Source organism: Amaranthus tricolor, chromosome 12 (assembly GCF_026212465.1).
Source record: "Amaranthus tricolor cultivar Red isolate AtriRed21 chromosome 12, ASM2621246v1, whole genome shotgun sequence".
Lineage (NCBI taxonomy): Eukaryota > Viridiplantae > Streptophyta > Magnoliopsida > Caryophyllales > Amaranthaceae > Amaranthus > Amaranthus tricolor.
The window spans coordinates 1,111,739-1,134,159 of record NC_080058.1 but is presented as its reverse complement, the minus strand read 5'-3'; the positions used below and the strand labels follow the sequence as shown (position 1 = coordinate 1,134,159).

General features: G+C 34.1%; 3 protein-coding genes across 4 annotated transcripts; 1 reads left to right on the top strand and 2 right to left on the bottom strand.

Annotated features, from left to right (window-relative positions):
• Nucleotides 1-23: 23 nt before the first annotated feature.
• Nucleotides 24-8,535, bottom strand: LOC130797041 (uncharacterized). Of its 2 annotated transcripts, none has more exons than XM_057659517.1 (14): nt 8,301-8,535; nt 7,427-7,537; nt 5,365-5,582; nt 5,083-5,300; nt 4,000-4,197; nt 3,432-3,524; nt 3,231-3,269; nt 2,423-2,512; nt 2,232-2,334; nt 1,999-2,079; nt 1,807-1,883; nt 1,357-1,437; nt 806-897; nt 24-456 (listed from the first exon to the last, which is right to left on the bottom strand). In XM_057659517.1, exons 3-14 carry the CDS (start codon nt 5,405-5,407, stop codon nt 333-335), a joined length of 1,239 nt encoding a protein of 412 aa, XP_057515500.1. In that variant the 5' UTR covers nt 5,408-5,582; nt 7,427-7,537; nt 8,301-8,535; the 3' UTR covers nt 24-332. The 2 variants fall into 2 exon arrangements, with proteins under 2 accessions (XP_057515500.1, XP_057515499.1); XM_057659516.1 differs by having other exon boundaries at nt 5,365-5,499.
• A 6,628-nt stretch (nt 8,536-15,163) lies between these two features.
• Nucleotides 15,164-16,004, top strand: LOC130797040 (uncharacterized). The gene has a single exon (XM_057659515.1). It carries the CDS (start codon nt 15,307-15,309, stop codon nt 15,871-15,873), a length of 567 nt encoding a protein of 188 aa, XP_057515498.1. The 5' UTR covers nt 15,164-15,306; the 3' UTR covers nt 15,874-16,004.
• A 1,336-nt stretch (nt 16,005-17,340) lies between these two features.
• Nucleotides 17,341-22,172, bottom strand: LOC130797039 (stearoyl-[acyl-carrier-protein] 9-desaturase, chloroplastic-like). The gene is made up of 3 exons (XM_057659514.1): nt 21,740-22,172; nt 19,236-19,740; nt 17,341-18,243 (listed from the first exon to the last, which is right to left on the bottom strand). Exons 1-3 carry the CDS (start codon nt 21,871-21,873, stop codon nt 17,683-17,685), a joined length of 1,200 nt encoding a protein of 399 aa, XP_057515497.1. The 5' UTR covers nt 21,874-22,172; the 3' UTR covers nt 17,341-17,682.
• Between the last annotated feature and the right edge of the window lie 249 nt (nt 22,173-22,421).

Sequence of the window (22,421 nt, the reverse complement as noted above, 5' to 3'; positions counted from 1 at the left end):
CTCTCAGAGCCGAACAACTTTGGAGAGTTAAATCGCTTAAATTTGCACAACTTTATCCTTGTAGAAACAGAAATGACAAAAATTACATGTTTATATAACGAGTACCAAAAAATAGTTTTATAGAACGGAGTACAAAGAAATTCAGTTTCAACCCGTATGTACATCTCTAACTCTGCCTCATTAACAAAATACTACAGATCATTTTCAGTGGCTACAATCTCACTTTCTTAACTAGCAAAGGAGATGGAATAGGGACATAACTCGTAAAAAACGGTGGCCTCTATTTCATAACTCCGATTCAGCTCCTCCAAATTAGCATCAGCGAAACTGGGTCATTCAGCTTCAAGTTCAGCAGCAAACTTCTCTAATCGTTCTTCCTCAGCACTGAAGTCCCGGAGCTGAGCATGATTGACAGAACCATCATCCTCGACAGCATGTATTTGCCTCCCACCAAACCTTCATAGAAGTAAAAAAATTGTATAGTACGGTTACATGATTGTGATTCGCTTAAGCTCTTAGCACTAGAGGTGTTGAAAATAGACCCAAATGACCCAATATTGACCCGACTTTAGAATGGATTTACAATTATGTAAAAACTAATGTGTACACAAGACCGATTTCGAACCAACCCGAAACATCTGATCTGAAATTGACCCCATGACCCGAATAACTCCTCAAAACAATGTATACACAAAAGAACTAGAGTTTAGGATTGGTCAGCTAAGCTCATGCCAAGCACAACAGTGTCCTTATTTTATAGATGAATATACTATTACATTCAATAACAAGGAATTTTTGAACATACCATCTCCCATCCATCTTCCCTATACATTTTCTAGCATCTGTTCTGTCCTTGTACCTTACCAGCACAACACCATGTGGGTTGTTCTCACAGACCTGCCAGTGAAAGCAAGTCAAGAAAAAAAAAACCAAAAGAAAAACTCAACAAACAATGAAGCAGGAGGAGGATTTACGTTAACAATCAAAAAAATAATACCCGACTGAGATATCCAGAAGGATGATTTTTTTTCTTTATTATCCAAATAAACAACTCAGTCCTTTTATGTTTTCTCATTGAAATGAACTCCCTTCTCTTTTAGGGCGGTAGTTGAAAGAAGAAATGAAATCAAACTAGGAGAGAAAAAGAGTGGAATTCCAAAGAATTCAAAAATACACCAATAAAAGCAAGTAAAGCCTTCAATTTCAGATGTTCTTACTTCTTCAAACTTCCATAACATTCACAAGATAATTAGCTCATGTTGAAATATTGTATTAGCTGAAAGTAGAATCCCACTTTTCTTAAAGTGATACAAATAAAGATTCTCGGCCCTTCATAAGTTCATAAAGAAAACCTACCTTGACAGAATCCACTGGACCAAGCTTTACACATTCCTCGCGAACATCTGCCTCCAATTCATCACGCAAAGTTGGATCTTCCTGTGCAAATTGTAACAATATCATCAATAAAACAAGGTTGCTAAGCACAAAATACTATGCAGAGGCCAGTGAGTACCCCTTAAAATGTTCAAGGAAGATGGGGGAAGCATGTAGAAAATTGTTTTTTATTTTACAAATCAATCACACCCACTCATGCAAACTTCCCGATTCCCTTGAATGTTTCTATCATCAGTGGAGTGTGTGTGTGGTTGCTGGTGCGGGAGAGGGATGAGGCAAATATATGGCTAAAATAGTTCCCAAAAAGCTAAGTAAAAAATCCTGTACTTATTTTGACACTATAACTTCAGACAAGTTTATAAGATAACTGAAAGGAAATGTAGTATATAAATACATTCAGTTTAGACTTACTCTCATTTCTGCTGGTGCAAACATGTTACTGAGGACAACTGTAGCTGGGATCATAAGTTTAGAATCATCACGACCACCTAGTCAGTACAGAGAGATAAATAACAAAGTTGAAGTCATATAGGTTACACAAATCGAACTTAGAAGCAGCAGGTCCTACGCAGAAAAGAAACTAATAATGCAGTAAAAAAATACCCCAGCCGAGCATCTTGTCTTCAACCTTCTTTAGTTTTTGTTTCTTCCTTTTATCTGCTTGTTTGGGAATAAACTTCTCCCCTGAAAAAAAGAGCATAAAAACACATCAACACATAGGCCTCAAGCAGTCAAGCTAACATACTAGGAGTAGCCATGAAGACATCACATTTTTTAAAGAAAGAAATCAAAAAACTGAATTTCAGAAATAAATGGGTGATTACGCTCACAGATACCTTTCTGCTGAAACTTTGCTTGTGTTACAGACATAGGTATCTTCCCTCCAGGCCGGAATGGTGTCCCGTCTAATATTTGCATTGCCAATTCTACAGATGGTTCCTAATATATGTGGAAAAAAGGTGTTTTTAGAATTTTTATAACTTCTAGAGCACACGATTTTGACATCTCAACAAAAGGAAACAAATACCTTCAAGTAAGTGACTAGTGCATCCCCCTTCTTTCTACCTGTCTCCTTGTCAAAATATAATTTCACACGGGGCCTTTTACTCTCAGGATCCTGTAGACATATATAGAAGAGAATGAGGTTAAATAATAGACACAAAGGATTTTTCAAGAAGAATATACATAATACATCACACTCCTAATTTCCATAGCAAAATCAAAACCACAAAGCCAGACACGAGGAGCAAATGAGTCTTCTCCCTATTCAGCAAACATTATTTCAAACACATTCAGATACAGAAAAACAGCAAATAGCAAGCCACACAGAAAAATATTCTAATGATGCAGAAGCAGAAAGGCCTATTTATTAAAGCAAGATATTAGTTCCAGTATGAAAAAGTATATGAAACATGCTCAAACCAATCCCTACTTATACAAATAACATGAGTGATGCATATAGGTTGTCCGTATAAAAATAGTAGTGCATGCTATATTAAGGTAGACCTGTTAAATTTTGAGCTGCCATTAATTGACCAATAACCCGACCAAAAAAATTGACTTTAACATGAATGACTTGACCCACAAAAAGAAAAAGGCGGGTCAAACCCAACCATACCTATTATTTATGCATATATCTATATGATCTATGTAAATTAATATAACAGAAACAAACTTCAACAAGGAAAATCATAAGTACATTCCTACCCTAAATTAATTTGAATCTTTAACTTAAACATGGTGTTAGGCAACATAGTAGACAAAAGTTGTCTTTAATAAGATGGGTAATCTGTACTATAATACAAAAAGACAGAACACAAAAATTGTTCCAGTACCTCCTTTATTATGCCACACTTGGAGAAAACCTCCACAACCTGCAGAAGATGCCAAACTAAATATTCTCAGTCACAATATAACTATATAAGCACAACTAAAATCATGCTTTGGCTAGCATAAAAATAAATTATTGGTATCCATGTACCGAAGAATTAAGGTGTTAATGATCAAATTCTTCTAAAGAACTAAGCAAGACTTACTTCTTCAACCGTAATATCATCTGGTAATCCAGTCACATAGACGTGTGTGTTATGTTTTAACTCAAACCAACTTTCCGGTGGTTTATTCGCTTCCTGTTAAATAGTTGAAACAAACGAGGATGAACTTCAGTATAGATCCATTCATCAGCTAGACTTCTACTATATACTCCAAAATCAAACTTGAAAGCATAACATTAGATACAGATGAAAAACTACAGGCATAAGGTCAGCCCTTCAACGAAGCATAAGTTTCTGCAAGGAATGGGAATCTTCCTCAATTAGAATAGTTGTATGTTTAGATAGCCACTGTGCACAAGGAGTGAAAAGTGAATAACTAACAACACCATCCCACCACAATCAATCCCACACCCCGCCTCAACAGAACGTCCTCTTCATCCTCCGCCTCTATCCAGTAAATACAACAATGTATATAGGTTGCACATGCACCAAAACAATAGCAGTTACGGAAAACATGATAGACATAAAAGCTAAATGAAAAACACAGTAATGAAAAACAATAGCAAGCTATGTCAGCAAAAGGATAGTAGCAATAAGCAGATGCATCAACCTTTTTCTCAGTTTTTGCTTCTGGCTCTTTTCTCTTAGCACTTGGTTTTGTATCCTTCTCTTCTAGTTGTTCAATAATGCTATTCTCTTGCTTATTTTCAAGAGTGTCATCCACACTTAACGTAGGGAAAACCTCCTCTTCTTCGATGAATGTCATCTCCTCCAATCCATATCCATCCTTTTCATTTGCTTGATCCTCCTATAAGGACAATAGGAATTACGTATTATTTCATATAGTCAATGTATGTTAACTAAATCTTACAACTACTTGCATCTAGAAATGCACATATCATCGTAACAAGCCAACAACCATTAGTAGAGATTAGAATTGCAACAAAAACCTAAATATGATCAAGCATGATGAAGTGAACAAGTCCATGAAGTACGTAACAAGAGAGCCATATCTCCCGAACATTCTCCTGACCAGACTAAAAAGTATGCAAATTGCAAAGCATCAAACAAAGTGACTCTTGCAAACCTAACACGAAAAGTAAATTATTTGACAGCGATTAAAGCAAGTTGCAAGTTGAACCCCATAATTATCGACCTGTTACATAGAAGTATTTTGGCGAAAAAATATCCCACTCACCCGCAGTGTAATGTGGGTCCCATCTTAATCTTACTACTTCCTCTCTTTCTCTCTCTCTCTAGTCTCTCATTACATGAACCCCTTAACCCACACAATTCCATTTGCTTGCAGTCATACATAACTTTCAAATATTTTTATTCATATTTAACTTAATTTTTCCTAACCTCTCATAGCGCAAAAACAAGGCTGTATTGGTCAAGTTGTAAAGGTTTGCCTTAAAGCACTAAAAAAACCTTTTAAAGGGAAATCTCATGGTTTCAACCAATATTTGGCGGCACCAGCAATCAATATGACTATTAGTTGCTGCAATCGCGACCAAAACCACACCTTTGCACTGTGTACCCTCTACACAATTCCTTCTTATCCTAATCTTTGTAACAAAGACAATAAGATAACTATGAGATGCATGAAGTACCTTTCTAGGATGAAATAATCTTACAGAATTAGAATAAAGACTTAAACTGACCTAAGAGAGATAGGCAACAGAGCACTAACCTGAGGCACCCATGCTCTAATATTGCGATCCCACTTGTAAACAGTTCCATCATCATCAGTAAATTCTTCCTCTCCTTCAGGTGGAGTTGAGGGTCTCTCTTGATCAACTCCATCAAATTCACCAGAAGCAGAAACATGTTTGAGCTTCTCAGCTTCGACCTCTGCTTCTATTACTTCCTTTTGCCATTTTTCGAACTCATCATCATTGCTGGCAGGTACTGCAAGGAAATCATAATATGTAAGATCCATTTCTCCTAAATCACAATGCAAAATATTTCTGACCTGAAGCTGAAAGTTCGGTTGCATTATAGTGGACTCCAGTCATTAACTCAGGAACTGACGAAAGTGGCAGCCACTCAGATCTTCCTTGAGCCCATACAAAGGTACTCTCTGTCAGGTATCCGTTTAGAAAATGCTCTGCTCAGGCGAAGCAAACAAGCTAAGTAGTTGGTTCAACATGATACAGATCACTTAACTGTGCTCTTTGGTAACACACAGAACTGTAATTTAAAGAAAGAGAAAAGGAAAAGTGAAGTTCAGAAAATGGTCACTAATCCAACCAAAAATACATCCAAAATAAAGAAAGAAGAAATGTCTGAATTAAAGATAAAGGGCCTCTAGTGGCATTAATTTTGCTCAAATGAAAGTCTCCCTTAGAAGCATACGAAACAAATAAGAGTGTTAAAAGAGAAAGTTTCCCTTAGAAGCATACCAAGTCGCTCACCCCCCGCCCCCGCCCTGACCTTTCAAAAACAGAAAAAAAAAAAAAAAAAAAAAAAAAAAAAGAGGAGGGGAGACACCACTGATGACTCTCTTGCCTGTCGAAGAAGATAGGGTAGTATATATAGGTAATATGTGATGTGATGAGATGTGATGTGATGGAAGAACAAACTGCAGAAGGCTTAATTCTACCAATTCAAAAGTCTAGAATCAAGTGGTTCACAAAATCAATCAATGTTATAATCAAAAAGACACTTGTCGGCCAGTGGCCATGTCAATAGGTAAGACATTCAGATTCTGCCAGTCACAAACTGGCTTCAAACACAACTTCCCTGACTACAAACTGTTGCCAAAAAGGATATTTCATTGCAAGATTTCCACACATGTCCCTGTGCCAGTCAGATTCTGTGGTTGGGTGATAACGGTGCAAAAATAAATTATAAGCACAAAAACAATATCAGTGGAAATCTCAGCACCTCAAACTTTTAAAGCTCATGTGTAGTAGTGTCTGTATTAGGCGCCTAGGAAAACAATAGCTAACCCCATTAACCTCTCTGGACTCCACACTTTACAGTTCACATAATGTACCCATGCAATTTATAGATTTAAGGGCGTAGCTTCACTTGTAAAAAGCACGTGATCTGTTCCTTCTATCTCCCAACTCCCTCATAGCCATGGGACATGTGAGAGCTACCAACTTCACCTAAAATGCTCTAAAAAGACTTGAAACTCATAGCATCCACCAAATCTGCAATAAAAAGCTCCTTTCCTCTGCCTTTGACTTCCAAACAGCATTTTAAGCTTGGACAGATATGAATATTCGTACAGTTTCACTACAAAAGATATTGTCATCTGTAATAATGACAACCAGTAACTATCTCATTTATCACTCCTTGATGTGAGCAATCAGATATCTTTAATCTCCTAAGTCCATTACCAAGGCATTGAACATGCTATAGGGATGACCAGTAGTCCTATATATCCAAACAATACAGTGAACTGCAAATCTAAGCTTTTCAATTAGATTACTATATGTAATACTCAACTCCTAAAAAAGATGGATTTGCACCGTCATCTAAACCTTGTATGCCTTACATAAATCGAAAAAAGATGTAGTTTCAATGTGAGGCTCCAAATTCTCGAATTAGGGCAGAGTTACTGAAAAAATAACCATCCCATTCCTACATTAGAGAATTGCCAATGGTGGTCAAAGCAACAACCAAATTTCAATTTTCATTTTTTTACCTACTCATGGTCAAAAGAATCATCCTTATCCCATTTATAATCAAAACAACCATCACCAATTAACTTCTCTCTATTTTAAGATAAAATTCATAATCAAAACAGCCATCACCAGTTCAAAAAGTTCATAGCTTCTGTCATGATAAAGTGCTTTGTAGCACAAACATAATAATAGTTTCAATCATAAGTGTAAGCACAGCTCCAATGATCACACATGTTGATCCCGAACAAGACCAACTACACAAGAATCATATTTTGATCCTAATTACAATAAGATAAGCAAAAACATAGCACTTAAATGCATCTCAAGCATCAACATGACAGAACTTGAAACCAACAACTTAGCAACGCTGATGTACATACTTAGTAAGGTAAAACTCACCTCTCAATTCTGCGATTGTATATGGCCCAATTTGCTGCTGGTTAGCATCCAAAATATACCACCCCACCTCCGCATTATCAGGCAAATTCTGATCCATTGTTCCCGTCTTCCCTGATAACAAACAAAGACATTTAGAACTAATCCAAAAAAGTTTGAAGTATGAACTTCCACAACAAAAACCCACATGTTTCAAACAAATGTCACAATTTTCAAGTTATTGAACCACGAACATGGAAGTCCAAACAGCAAAACCCTTTGCACAAAATTCAACCAACCACTTCAAATTCGATCATATGCTCGAATCGAAAAGGAAAAAACTCCCACTATTTGGAAATAAACAATTATAAATTTGCCTCAACCTTCCACGAACATAACATGTTTCCACAAGAAGAAATTTCATAGTAGTCGCCAAAACGATCATTTCCATAGTTCAAACTTCAAAACTTGTAATCTTGTAGGGTTTTATTCGGTAATCAAAACATAAATCATCATTATTCCCCAAAAGTTGATTACCTCTTGCCCACCATTCCATAACAGTACATGTAACTATTATCTCCATACAAAGAAAGTAATATCACATAACCCAAAATTGACCATTTCTAGGGTTTTACTCAGAAAACATAGGTTTAATTGAATATTTAGTACCAAGCATAGCTCCAAACAAAACACAGCACCAATCTTTGAACAGATTAATAATAAAAATAAAACCCATTCCAACCCATTTCTCAAATCATCACTCTACATACTATACTACATGCATCAACAAACATAAAAGCAAAAAAAACCCACAAATAATTAATAATAACAAATGAAGAAATGTAGAATTGGTCAAATTAAGTTGTTTAAGTTAGCTAAAGAAACTTGAAAATGGCACCTTTAAACTGTAAGATATATTTAGCGACGGCGTGAAAAGAGGCGGCGCTGGCCGAAGTAATGGCGGAGGGAAAAGGGTCGATCACTTTGGCGGCGGTTGATGAGATGAAGTCTGAACATCAAAATTAATAGCCAAACAAACAGTGATAATGGCAAGAATCAAAAATTAGGGACTATCGCGATGTTTGGTGGCTTCTTAGAATACCTTTTTTTTTTCCTATTTACCTTCTCGATTTTTCTTTCATGATTTCTCTTATAATTTGTCATGGGGATCTAATTTCCAATTGGATTAAATAAAATTCAATAAATATACAAAAAATAAATATTCATTAATATGTGCGAGCTATTTCCCAGAATATTGCAAATTAATAAACTAATTCCCACTTTGTTTGAAATGGAAAACTATTTCCCACATTACCATCCACGTAGGATAGGTGTGAGAAATTTTTCTTTTTTTAATATAACCGCTACATAAAATGGCGGTTTTGTTTAGGGATCTGAAGTAAACCGCTAGATAAAATGACGGTTTGTAAATTTTTAATTTTTTTTAAAAAAATAATAATATATTGGGTAAACCGCCACTTGAAGTGGCGGTTTTGTAGCAGTACAACACAGCAGCTTCGAGTTGTTCACTGCATTTCATATTCCTCTTTGCATCTTGCTGCCTGCTGCCGGTTTTAGCTTAAAAAAAAAATTTCTTCACTCTCATTTACTTCAAATTTACAATTCCTCTCATTCAACTAAACTAATCAACTACATTCCCATCTTCTCCTTGTGTACTAGTTCATTTTCATCCTCATTTAAGGTATAAGTAAAACCCTAATTTTTTTTCAATATGCAAATTGTTTTTTTGTTCATTATTGTTTTCAATTGAAGTTATAAATGTGTTGATTGTTTGTTACATTCTCTTGTTTTCATGATCTAAGCTGACGTTTTACACATGTGTAGTTAAATTTTATGATTTGGTTTGTATGAATATAAAGTGTTTGATGAAATGCTTCAATGAAAGTTTATTACTTTGTTGGGTTAGTTTAATGGTTTTAGTATATATTAATGGTATTTTTAGCTTTATATTTAAATTGAAATCACATGAAAAACATGTTTGTGTTTGCATAATATGGATCATTATCCCGTTATAGTGTATTGGGGTGGGGAAGTTAGTTATACTGGATCTGATGTTGTGTATAATGGAGGATTAAATACAGTGATGTTTATCCATCGTCAGAATACTAATTTTGAGGTGTTTCATAGCAAAATATGTGATGTAATTGGTTGTGATCGAGTCACTTGGGTAAGCGTAATGCGAACGAGGTTGATTCTTTAGATCAGGAGGATGAGCATATTGATTCTGATTCAGAGGAGGATGATGAAAAAAGAGAAGCTCTAGATGCAGCGATTAGAGATGGTGCTCCATCTCAAGACTGGCTTAGAATTGATGAGATTGATCAAAGATTGATTGATGCATGGATGACCTGGAACGATGACAACTCCATGAATGAAAATGGAGACTTTAGGATAGGGCAAGAGTTTAGACAATGGACATGTGTATGCCAAGAAACCAACTGATACGATTGAATTCAATGCTGAAAAAGCACGCTTTCATGATGTTAGGATATATGACACAGTGCGTGGGATATTTGAGGTCACCACTGGTTGTGGCAACAGGATAGCAGGAAAAGGTGGAAAATCCTACATGGTTGACCTCACAGCAACATCATGCTTCTGTCAGAAACCAACCATCTTCAAGTTACCTTGCTCACATGTTCTTGCAGTATGTCGAGCTCGTAACATATCGTATGATGCTTTTGTGGACACTTCGTTTCGCACTACAAAATACGTATCGATATATAAGAAGACTTTCATGCCTGTTCTAGACATGTTCACCTGCGATCCTTGGAACGGTCCTACAGTTGTTCCAGATCCCTCAACGAAGCGTGGAAAGGGTCGTCCGCGATCAACTAGTATACGGAACGAAATGGATGCACCATTGACGCGTCCTCGTAACACGTATAGCTTTTGTGGATTTAGTGGTCATAATAAGAAAACATGCCCTCGAAGGTCAACAAAGTATGTTTTTTTTAATATATTGTAATATCATGTTGATTCACCTAATATTTATATGATTTTTATAACACTTATGTATGTAACAGCGATCATGGCGATGCCGGGCCCAATTGATCCATCAGTGCTTACGCTTTAGGCAACACACAGGAGCATGGCTGCATGGGAGGGCTCCACTGCCCAATTGGTTACTCATCCACCGGTGCGCAAAACAAAAGGGGCCGGGGGTTATAGTGTAACAAACTTTGTATATTCTTATATGATTTGAACTTCTTGTATGACTTTCCATGATTGTAATATATCTTCGCATTATTTTCATAATTAATTTTTTCAAATCAAGTTGGTTCGTAATTGATTATTATTGAATAGAAGGTATTAAACTAGTTTAATGCAGGTTGCGCATGGAAAAAAAAAAAAAAAAAAGGACCAAACCGCCACATGAGATGGCGGTTTGCCTTGACCAAACCGCCACTTCATGTGGCGGTTTACTGCTTAAGGCAAACCGCCATCTCAGGTGGCGGTTTGGTCTGAAAAAAAAAAAAAAAAAAAAAATTTCCACGTGGACGGTATGTGGGAAATACTTTCCCACATAATGCAAAGTGGGAATTAATTTTTTTTAAGCAATATTATGGGAAAAGAGTCAATATGTGCTAACAAAAAAACAAAAACTTTGTCCAAATGATCTAAATTTTTACTTATTACTTTGAAAAAATTGGTCTATCTCTGTCGTTTTTATATCCTTTTCAGATTTAAATAATAGTTTTTATAAGCAAAGTATAATATATAAGATATTGATCATCTATGAACAATTCAAACGTTTCTTAGTAAATTATTATTTATACTGCTGTACACTCCAAACTGCCGGTACACTCCAAACTCCATAAGTGAGACAATACATTAGGGGGAGCTAACCCCTAAGCAAGTCTCTATCATAGACACTCGCCTTACTTCGGTGCCTATGGTTAAGTATGCATACCCCCGCGGTGGCTCATAATGCCCTCATATACCGCGAGTAATTCTTTTCCACTAATTGACGTCATACTACGTCCACTTTAAAGTTAGTGAGGTCATACTACCTCTGCTTATCAAAACAATGTACAAAAATTATTGATTCGAAAGATAACATTATCAATACTATATATCCATGCTTTACTTTTGTATACCCTTATTATATGATACATCGGACTAATGCGAACCACGCTGCGTGTACATACCTTAAGCAAGATAACCAACTCACAAGCGTCTTAATCAATTCCCGGTCACGAATTGACTTCCTACAAGGTTCAATCGTATTCGGGAAATAAGCACACATACACATTTTCCTCAAATCATCCATAATACACATATACAATCACATCCATACCTAGAACACTACACACAACATGAACATCCATCACATACTATAACATGGTATATACACAAAACCGGACAGCCTATACAATCTGTCCAGAAACTCAACTTAAAACTGTCAAACTGAAAATCCGACTTCACCGTTGCGTCCGGAAGGCGTCAAAACCCCCGGGTACCAATTTTCATAATTTATAACATAGTATAAGTATTTTTAACTTAATTTCAAAGCCAAAAATGCTCCAAAAACACATTTTTTTTTCACCATTTTCAAAACCTACGGGATTTTGTCATTCCATCATTTTTTTTTATCACAAAAAATATAAATATCAATGCTTTATGTCCTATTAAATCTAAACAACAAAATTTACATAAAAATAAATTTTAATGAATTATTATTATATATATATTTTTTTTCAATATAATTCTTTTTACACAATTGTATACACACATACACAACACAAATTTACATGTATATTTTTTTTTTCTCTACCAACATTATAAATCCCTTCTAGTAATCAATAAAAATAAATAAATAAATTCCTAACACCACATACATTTTTTTTATATGAGCAACCATTCTTTTTTTTTTTTTATGTATATATATATATATATATATATATATTTTCAATCATTCATCAATCAATTCTTCACACACATGTAAACATATCTAAACCCTAAAAACCATACATTAATTTAGATAGAAAAACATCATACTTTCACACATGAATTTTAAATAATCATAAACTATAAAATAACACACACATAAAAATCATAGAAATTTAAATTAAAACTTAAAAATAAAACTAGGTTAAGAATTACTCACAATTGCTCAAGAACAACACCAAAATTGATGAACCAAATTGGAGGATTTAGGCGTGAGAATTAGGGAGTTTTTGGGAGTGTTTCTTTACTTGCAAGGTTTTAAAATGAAGGATGTAAAGCAAGAAATTAATTAAGGGATTATGGGATTTTATTGATGATAATTGCCTTAACCATTCATTTGCCAAAATGGAAGTTACAATCTTCCCCAAATCTTCCCTATGGCCGGCCACCCTATCAAATTCCCTCTTTTTAATTTTTTTTTTTTTTGAAATTAAAGATAGATTAGGAAAAAGATTTGGACTTAAAATGGTTTTTATTGCCTTAAAAGTTGAAATCTCATGATTTAACCTACTAACAAAATAAATAATTTAATATAATTTAATAAATAATATATTCTTCAAAAAAAAATAATAATAATAATATTACTAGTAAATCATTTAATATATCGGAAAAATATCGAGGTGTTACACTATGTGTGAAATATTGACTTTGTGAGATTACAAGTTTTACTTATTTTACAATTAGAAATATTGACTTTTGTTAAAATTGTAAGTTTAACTTGTTTTAAAACTAGAAATATTGACTTTTGTGAAATTATAAGTTTTATTTGTTTTATAACTAGAATGTTGATTTTTTGCAAACCTAACAAGTTTACTTATTTTTCTAAATTTGAAATATTGATTTTTGGTGAACTTGTAGAATTTCGAAAACTTATCCAAATGATGCAATTTTAACTTGAATTTTAATTAGAATATTTGATTTTTTTAAGAGAATAAAAGTTTTATTTATTGTAAAGTCAAAAATGTTGATTTTGGGAACTTATTTAAAGAAAAATAGATTTTAGTAACTACTTGTGGAAAATATTATTTTAGAGACTATTAATAAAATATTAAGTTATTAGTGTGAATTTAGCGAACTATTAAAAATAAAGTTATAAATAAAATTTAATGTGTAAAAATTTAATAGTGAATGTATAAAGACATAAAGATTAATTTTACGTTATGATTAAGAATTTTATTAAATAAAAGAGGTTATCATCTGAGTTGATCAAAGTCAAAGTCAATATCAAATTGTAGTAATAAAAATGTGATGTACTTGTGTGAATAAATATTGATTGAATGACACAAAAGTAAGAAACAGAAAACGAATATGGTTAAAGTTTACAGTGGTGTCAATTAATTATAAGTTCGTACTTAAATTATTATTTTGTAAATGTAGCGTATAATTTCTGTATTTTGAGCTGGATCGGAAGTTATGCTCGACGTTAACCGTTGACCGAGCATTTTGCAAGATTTAGTTCAGGTTTCGATCCAGGCCGCAACAATTACTATTTATCGAGAACTTAGCTGCTTTTTGTATCTTTATTGATGACCTGATGATGATGTATTTTTGTTTATTTTGAGCAAACAATATTTTCTTATTAGATGTAATATTTTACTTTTGTTTTAAATAATTTCAGTTTTATGATTTAAAGTTTTTAACAGTTCCGCATTTTGAGACTTCCGCAATATTTTTGTATTGATGATGATGTATTTTTTTTATTTTGTCCAAACAATATTTCTTATTAGATGTAATATTTTACTTTTGTTTTAAAGAATTTCAGCTTTATAGTTTAAAGTATTTAACAGTTCGACATTTTAAGACTTTCACAATATTTTTATATTAAACATTATTATTAAATGTTAATTATGTATCGAGATTGTCGCTCCTGTTACACACTTATCATAGAGTTCTTGGTGCAATACATGAAAAAATAAATTAAATTCGCCTTAACTTTTACCGTCTAAATACTAAAATGTGATAGATTAGAAAGAAGATACTATTTTTAAAATTCGTTTAGAGTTGAGTAGTTTGATTTTGTTATATCAAATTTTTGTTTATCATCACTCTGATATTTCATCAAATTTTATTTGGGTGATTGAAATTGTATTTGTAGGGAAGTGTAATACGGTGATTTTGTTAGCAGTTGATCAAAATTTTGTTTTTGTGAAGAGTTGGGTCAATGTAGTCGAAAATTGAAATACACATTGGATGACTTCTTCGAATCTAACTTACAACTAACAATCTCCATATGATCTTCTACATTCCAACCATTTAGTCTTACTTTGACTTACTATAAACCCATAAATTGCATTTACATAGAGTACATAATATATATTGAGACTTCAAGTATTAACTTAAATTTTAAGTTGAGCTGCTCTTTTGACTTTGACAAAAAATCAAGCGTTTGAATCTCAGTCATCAATTATTATTTCAAAGTGAATTTTTAGCACTATATATGAGCATGACGCATTTACAATTCTAGCACAAATGACTCTTATGTATAAAGACGTAATATAATACACTGCATATCTTAAACATAAAAAATTAGCTTAAACTTTTAATCAACAACACTTTGTCATTTTAATGCATGTCCCCCATATCAATATGTAGCTCAACATTGACATCATCATTCATCACTAATCCTACAAATACAATATAAGCAATCACCCAAAATAAAAAGCACACTAGCCGTTGCACCTCTTATGTCTTTAATGTCTTCCATCATACAATGCCCCACCAACGGTCAAATTTCACGAACCTTTCAAATATGTCCGTTGCACTTTCCCCTTATATTTTCCCCTCAATTCCCACCAACACCATTCCCCCTCACTTCTCTCACACTAGTTCAATTCAAGACATCTTGAACAAAATCTCCCCAAATCAACAAAAACCCACCTCTCAAAACCCTAAATCTTCTACTAAACCATCAAAATCAATCAAAAAATTTTCAAATGGGTCTCAAAATTGTATCCCCATCAAGCTCAGAACCCCATTACAAAACCAAAAAACTCTTCCTTTACAGCAATTACATGCTCTTAGGAGCAGCATCAAGCTGCATCTTCCTAACCCTTTCGCTCCGCCTCATCCCATCTCTTTGCGGCTTCCTCTTCATCTTCCTCCATCTTCTCACAATCCTGGGCGCCTTAGCCGGAGCACACGCAGCCAGTACAGGGGCCCACCGTTGGTACGGTGCTCATATGGCCGCCACAGTTCTTACCGCCATTTTTCAGGGTTCGATCTCGGTTTTAATCTTCACTAGGAGTGATGATTTCTTAATTAGTCTAAAATCATATGTTGAAGAGCATAGTGGGGTTATGATCTTGAAATTGGCTGGTGTGTTGTGTGTGGTTATGTTCTGTTTGGAATGGGTTGTTCTTACTGTTGCTTTCTTTTTGAAGTACTATGCTGTTGTTGAAGGTGATGTTAATGGCGGAATTAAGAGGAATACTGCTAAAGTTGGAAGTTCTGAGGAAGAAATGGGGTATTTGCCTTACCCTTCTGCTGGTTTAAATGTTTAGAACTAGAAATTTCAATTTTCATCATGAATTTGAAATTTGGATAATGATGTGATGGGTTTTGGACTTTTGGGTATTCTTTGATTCTTTGAGTTTTATGTAATTTCAATGTGGTTTTGGTTTTGGTTTTGGTATTACTTTACTAAGAATTCTTTTTGCTATTGTATGAGCAATATAATCATCTATGTTATTCATTAAATTTTCATCTATAGTGTATTCCGATATGCTATTTTACTAAAATAGCTATTGTAATTTCAATAATGTAGTATTTGGAAATAAGTATTTCAATTCTTATTATAAATTTTAATTATGAAATCATAAATGATTTGAGAATGACAAAATTTGGGTAGTTATTCTCAACTTTAACTACTTTTTTAAGAAAATTCCCACATGGTAGCATTCAGTTAAATGCACAAACTAATTGCCGTAGCATTTTCCGTTAAATTTTTGTTAAATTTCGTTTAATTCATTATTTTGTAAGTTTTTTCCACGTGGTAGCATCCAGTTTTGTTTAATTCACAGTTTTAACTAATTCACCAATTTAATGTTTAAATTCATCAACTTAATGGAAAATGCTACAGCAATTAGTTTGTGCATAAACTGGATGTTACCATATGGAATTTTCTTAAAAAAGTGCTACTACTGGCATTTCATGAAAACTGGATGCTATCACGTAGAATTTCCCTAAAAACAATATCCAATTTTAAATTTTAAATTTTTTGATTTGCCAAACAATAAATTTAAGTTAAATCCAAATTTCGAAACATGACATAATTGAATTTGTTCAAACAAGTTTTTCTTCAAAAGCTATAAGCTTCATTTGTAAATTAAATCACATGGGGGAATTGAGTGAACATGAAAATAAGTCCAAAGTCGATGCCTCGAAAGTAGGACGTTTTTAATGAATATAGGAAACTATTGATGAATATTGAGAAATTAAACACGGAAAATAATATAACAAAAGACGCATTAATGTACGAGGTTTACCACATATGTATGCCTTGGTGATGCATGCTTTGATCGAGTATTGAACGCTTGAAGAGAGAGAGATAATTCTAAGGTTCATGAGAGCCATTATGTCATTAGTACAGTCCTAGGGTTTGTCCAAGGGTTTCTATGGTACTAGAGCTAAAGGGAAAGAAAACCTCTAGTGCTCATTTGATGCGCTCGTTCGAGCCATGACGTTGCTCATTCGAGCGTTACATGGTCGAGAACACTTCTTTGTAAAAAAGCAAAAACTAGGCCCAAAATAGTCCGACCACAAACGTTTACCTTCTTTGTAATTGGTTTTTAAAATTCGCTCGCAAGCTTAGTAGGAACGACATACCATACCTTCATGATCATGGGGCTTTGTGGGGATGAAAGACGACATACCATACCTTTACCAAAGAATGTTGCGACCATTACAATTCCTACTCGAGAAAAACCAGCAAGTTTAAACAAATAGCAAAACAAGACTAGTAGCAAGACTTAGAAGTTAATATTTCACTTGGATAACAAAGGCAAAAGAAACATTTTAACAAAGAGGCTTTCTTTAATGTCTTGAAAGTTCAGAGACTAAACTAAGGCTGCAGATCCAACATACATAATGGGATCAGTTTTTAGTTTTTACTCATACAACATATTTTAGACTTTAGGGGAACCAAAAGTAAGCTTACTAAAAAATTACAGCCTTCTCTATTCTTAAATAGCTTAAGCATTCAAACAAAAGTATCTACAATGACTTAACTTCTTGTCAACCAGCATCATCTTCAAACACAAAACTAAGGCAGCAGATGCATGTAGTTGCGTTTCCATTTACCGTCATTACTTCTAGACGGTCAACTTTTTGCCGAAAATCCAGCTGAACGGAGCAAGGGATGCTTGTTTAGCCCGAGCTTGAGCTCTCTCCTCGAGTTTCCTAATCCTCGGAGCTAACCCACATACAAAATCTTGAGCTTTATGTCCCTCACCTGAAAGACCCGTCAATTTTTCTACATTCCACCGCTGAACTAGAAATTCCAGGATGTCCGCGTAGTCCCTAGCAGTGTAGACTCCGATGCGTTGAGCAACTGATGAGTAATTGTCGAAAAGGTTGTCATCTATGCCATCGTACATTAAGTGAGCAGGCATTGACACTTTCTTTCTCATCATATCGGCTAGAGCCAAGATCGTTCCATCTGGATCCAGCTCGAAGAGTTTTTCAACTATTTTTGTGTATGCTGTTTCATGCCGCTTTTCATCTGCAGCGATAATACCACACACCTGGGCTAGTTTAATATCACCGTAGTCCTTGGCTAACCTTGCAGTATTACCGTGAGAGATAAAGGTCGCTCGCTCTTGAAATGAAGTGTAGATGAAACCGAGATAAGGGTTGTTCTCAGTTTTTGGGTCCTGTAAAACGACAGAATGATGAAACCGAAAAAGCAAAAAAAAGTAAATTTAATAGAAGGCAAAAAGAAGTGCAAAAATCGTGGTCGTGGAGGAGGCGAGAGATATCCAAGGGGCTCAAAGAAGATGCAACGGTTTAGAGAACGCAGTATTCGTAAGATTTTTCGACCCAAAAACTAAATGGCCTTTAGCACACATCAATACTCTCCGTTCTTTTTTTCATTTATACTTCTCAATAGCTCTTTACTTTGATTTAAAAAACCTTTTTGTAAGTGAAATGATCAAATCCCAAGTAAAAGACATTCGACTAAACCTTTGAGAACCCGAGTCAATTTCAATATTCCAATATTCCTATACACCCGAGGACAATGGCGGACCTTTATTGAGACCCAAAGGGGCTCGGCGCTCTGAAATCTTTTGTGTCATTATACAAGGCAAAATATTGTATAATTTTACAATGAAAAGATGGTTTAGTGGTTAAGAGTACGGTTTTGAACCAAGGTTTGGGGGTTAAAATCTTGGCTCCCCTAGTCTTTTTATTTAATAATAAGTCAAGCTCCTAACCATAATTGTTTTTAATAATGCTTCGAAAATTGGCAACAGTCAAACAAAAGCAAGTAAACAAAGGAACACGGGTAAGGGGAAAATAATACTCCCTCCTATTCACCTTATTCACCTTAGGAGTCCCATTTGACTTTTCACGGATTTTAAAGAGAGTCAAAAGTGGGACCCTAAAGGTAGGAAAGAGAGTGGTATTATGGGTTTTTTAATGTAAGGGAGGAAAATTAGTATGGGTAATAGAGAGTATAATTGAAAATAGAATAAAGCTACTAAGGGCATAAAAGTCAAAAACCCATACCAAAAATAGAAATGGGATAATTAAGGTGACTTGACCATAAAAGGAAATGGGACACATAAGCTGATAAGCTGATAAGCTGAATAGGAGGGAGTATGAACGAAATTTAAGTGATAACTAATAGCAATGTGAATCTCACCATTCCTGATCCAATCAGGTACTGAATAGTCTTCTCTATTTGCCTCATGTCGACTCTTCCCGAGAGGTAAAGATACTTGTTCAACAGATCACCATGTCGGTTCTCTTCCGCAGTCCATGCCCGCGTCCATATAGCCCACGGAGACAAACTCGCACCAGTCTCATCCCGAACTCCATCCAATGTGTTAAGCATGGTCTGGTAAGTCGGAAGGGCTTCTTCTGTAATCATATCTCCAACCAAAACGACAAAATAGTCATCAGGGAGTTCTTTAGTTCGTTCCCTCAGCTCCTTGACTTGCTCCTCGAATCCTTCGGATGCAGGGTCCGGGAGAAAATCTTGCGGTTGCCAACACTTCTCGACTGGCTTTAAAAGCACGAGAAGGTTTTCCTCGGCCCATTTTTCTAATGATTGGAACATCTCGATCTTTTGGAGTGGCATTGAGTGAGTCTTCTGCACATGAACTTCTCTGGGAGGCATGTACGGCTTTTTACCATTTGGAACATCCCTGTATCAACAATTAATGCATTATTTCACACTAAATACTTCGCTAAAAATAATCGATTTGCACCGAGATTTCTGGGTTAAACCAAAAGAGTGGATTGGTAAATGGTTTAAATAATGTTCTTACATTACAGAAAGTCGCTGCTCGCTAGTACGTCGATTCATAATAATCAAGAAGACTTGTGCATTTCCTAGTGCCTAGCGGCGCTCATACTCAAAAAAAACACTTGCAAAGACCTTACGAAATTGCGACCGATCAGTATTAAACATTCTCCAGTACGTCGAGTGAGAGCAAAGCTACTAAGTGTTCAAGAGGGAGACCAATCCTCATTTTTTTTTTTACCATTTTTACTCACTTTTCTTATTTTTCGCCCCATTTGCGGCTTTTTTTTTGAAAAAAAGGGAGTAAAATTATAATGTTATTTTCTTCACAGTTAATACAGGGTCTGAGACAATATACTTTATAGAACTATTCAGAATCAGGAAATAATTGAACAAAATTAAATGCAAAGACAGTTGAAAGTTCAATAATCAGCAGGGGACAGCTAGCAGAAATGCAAAAAATACATAAAAAGATGTCCATAAAACTACTTCTCCCTGTGTTCCACAAATTTTGCTTTGTCCAAAGGCAATTCTATGGAAATTAAGAAAAATAGATAAAGTGATATTTTATCGGCGAGATAAAAATGTATGATGAAGGTAGAATTAAAGAAAGAGAGTACGGCATAGCCAAAATTAGAAATTTAGTAAGTTGAGTAAGACTGACTAAAATAGAAAGAAGGGGAAATTTGGTGGGACAAAGAAAGTAATAATTTACTCTCAAATGCTTCAAAGAGAAATATTGCTATCTTATCAAATACCACTACAAGAATTTTCATGATAAATAAATACAAAACTGATTTCCACCCCATGATTTTTATATCACACATCAATAAAAGAAGCAATAACAAATTTGTCAACAAACAGCAACAAACATGGTCGGTCAATGTAATGCAAAAAACTCCTTCACATTTTCAGCATGTACATGACAAATTACAAGTATTAATAAATTAAAATTAGCAATGTTATGATTAAGGACGGTGTATAAGGTGGACCGAACACTATTGAATATCATTTTTCTAAGTTATATACGACACAATTCAATATTAATAGGTTTTTAATCAAATGAACTGGCTTAGGCTAGATTAAAGGAAAATCCATTTGCATTAATTTAACTCATTCTAACCAACTTTTAAATCATCAATTGAAACAATTTTCCCATTAATATGCAAAATTTGAGCATTAAAATGAAATAAGATTAAGCAAAACAAGAAGAACTAAAGTTCTAAAGAGTTCAATTTGGCAAGAATATTGAAGAAATTGATTTCAAAAACCAAGTTGAGCAATTAAGAACAAACAATATTAAAAATTTAACACATACAGAGAATAAAGAAATAAATTTTCACCTTCCATTCTACCACTATACCAAAACAAACATTGTTGGGTTATTCATATACCCACATGCAAAATAAACTAAAGATCAAGCTATAAAAGAACAAAAAATGAGAAATTTAAACTCAAATATTTAACAAACACAAAAACAGATCATAAGTCAAAAACCCACCAAAAAAAAAATCAATTTTTACATGCACTAAATTGAAGAGGGCAAATGGAATCATGATCAAATCGGAATTAAGAAAATAAAATGACAAAGATCACAAACATCATGATAACTGTCAATAAAATGCACAACCATATAGGAGAAAATAAATTGAATATGATCAAATACCCAATTGAAAATAGCTCAAATTACATGAGGAAAACAAGAAAATAAATAAAGGGTAATTTAAAAAAATTAAAATAACAAAGAATACAAGCAAAATCATGATAACTATCAATAAAATGCACAACCCATATAGGAGTAAATAAATTGAATAAGATTAAATTAATTACCCACATGAAAAAAGCTTAAATTAAAGAAAATAAATAAATGGTAATTAAAAAAGAGGGAAAAAGGAACTAACTTTGAAGTGATTCCAGTGGTGGAAGCCATGGAAACACGATTTGGAGATCTGAGTTGATGAGATCGAGTAATTGTGAATGAAAAAAATGAGTTTGATGATTGAAATGTTAATGGGTTTTGGATTTTCAATGCCATTTTTTTGTTTTTCTTTGTATTAGTCACACGAGAGAGACGAAGATGGACGATCTCAACGAGGAAGGGAAAATAGTGAAATAGTACCAAAATGGTTGGAATTTGGAGGAAAAAGAGGTTAGTACTTAGTGTTATATAAAAGGGGAAAGGGTTGGAATTCACAAGTCAGCAAACTCTCACGAGTGCCGGCCGTTTTCAAAAGTTGTTTTAAACAATGATGTGTCGATGAATACGCAAAACTGTCAAATGTAATCTTTAAAGTGTAGTTATATAGCAGCATTTCGCTTGAAAATAGATGTAATTTGAAACAAATTAATATGACCTTAAAACGCTCTTTATATATAGGTTGCTAGTAAAATTATTATCATATGAATTTTTTATTTTGAGGTCGTCTTATCGAAAAACGGTTTCTCTCAAAAGTAGCTCGAGTAGGAAAAGAAAACGAATATGTCATCTATAGTTATCGGTGTTTGGCAAAATAGTTAATTGAACAATTTTAGTTTATTTTGATACAAATAGGGAGTTTGATGGTCAAGTCATCCAATGTTAAT

What these genes read in the sequence shown, in the direction of transcription:
- LOC130797041 (XM_057659516.1), bottom strand. Translation starts at nt 7,523, where the DNA reads ATGGATCAGAATTTGCCTGATAATGCGGAGGTGGGGTGGTATATTTTG. An exon ending in CACTAGTCACTTACTTGAAG is followed by an intron (nt 2,335 to 2,422) that starts GTATTTGTTTCC and finishes CACATATATTAG; the next exon opens with GAACCATCTGTAGAATTGGC. An exon ending in TTGCACCAGCAGAAATGAGA is followed by an intron (nt 1,438 to 1,806) that starts GTAAGTCTAAAC and finishes CAATTTGCACAG; the next exon opens with GAAGATCCAACTTTGCGTGA.
- LOC130797040 (XM_057659515.1), top strand. Translation starts at nt 15,307, where the DNA reads ATGGGTCTCAAAATTGTATCCCCATCAAGCTCAGAACCCCATTACAAA.
- LOC130797039 (XM_057659514.1), bottom strand. Translation starts at nt 21,873, where the DNA reads ATGGCATTGAAAATCCAAAACCCATTAACATTTCAATCATCAAACTCA. An exon ending in ACCACTGGAATCACTTCAAA is followed by an intron (nt 19,741 to 21,739) that starts GTTAGTTCCTTT and finishes TTGTTGATACAG; the next exon opens with GGATGTTCCAAATGGTAAAA. An exon ending in ACCTGATTGGATCAGGAATG is followed by an intron (nt 18,244 to 19,235) that starts GTGAGATTCACA and finishes GTCGTTTTACAG; the next exon opens with GACCCAAAAACTGAGAACAA.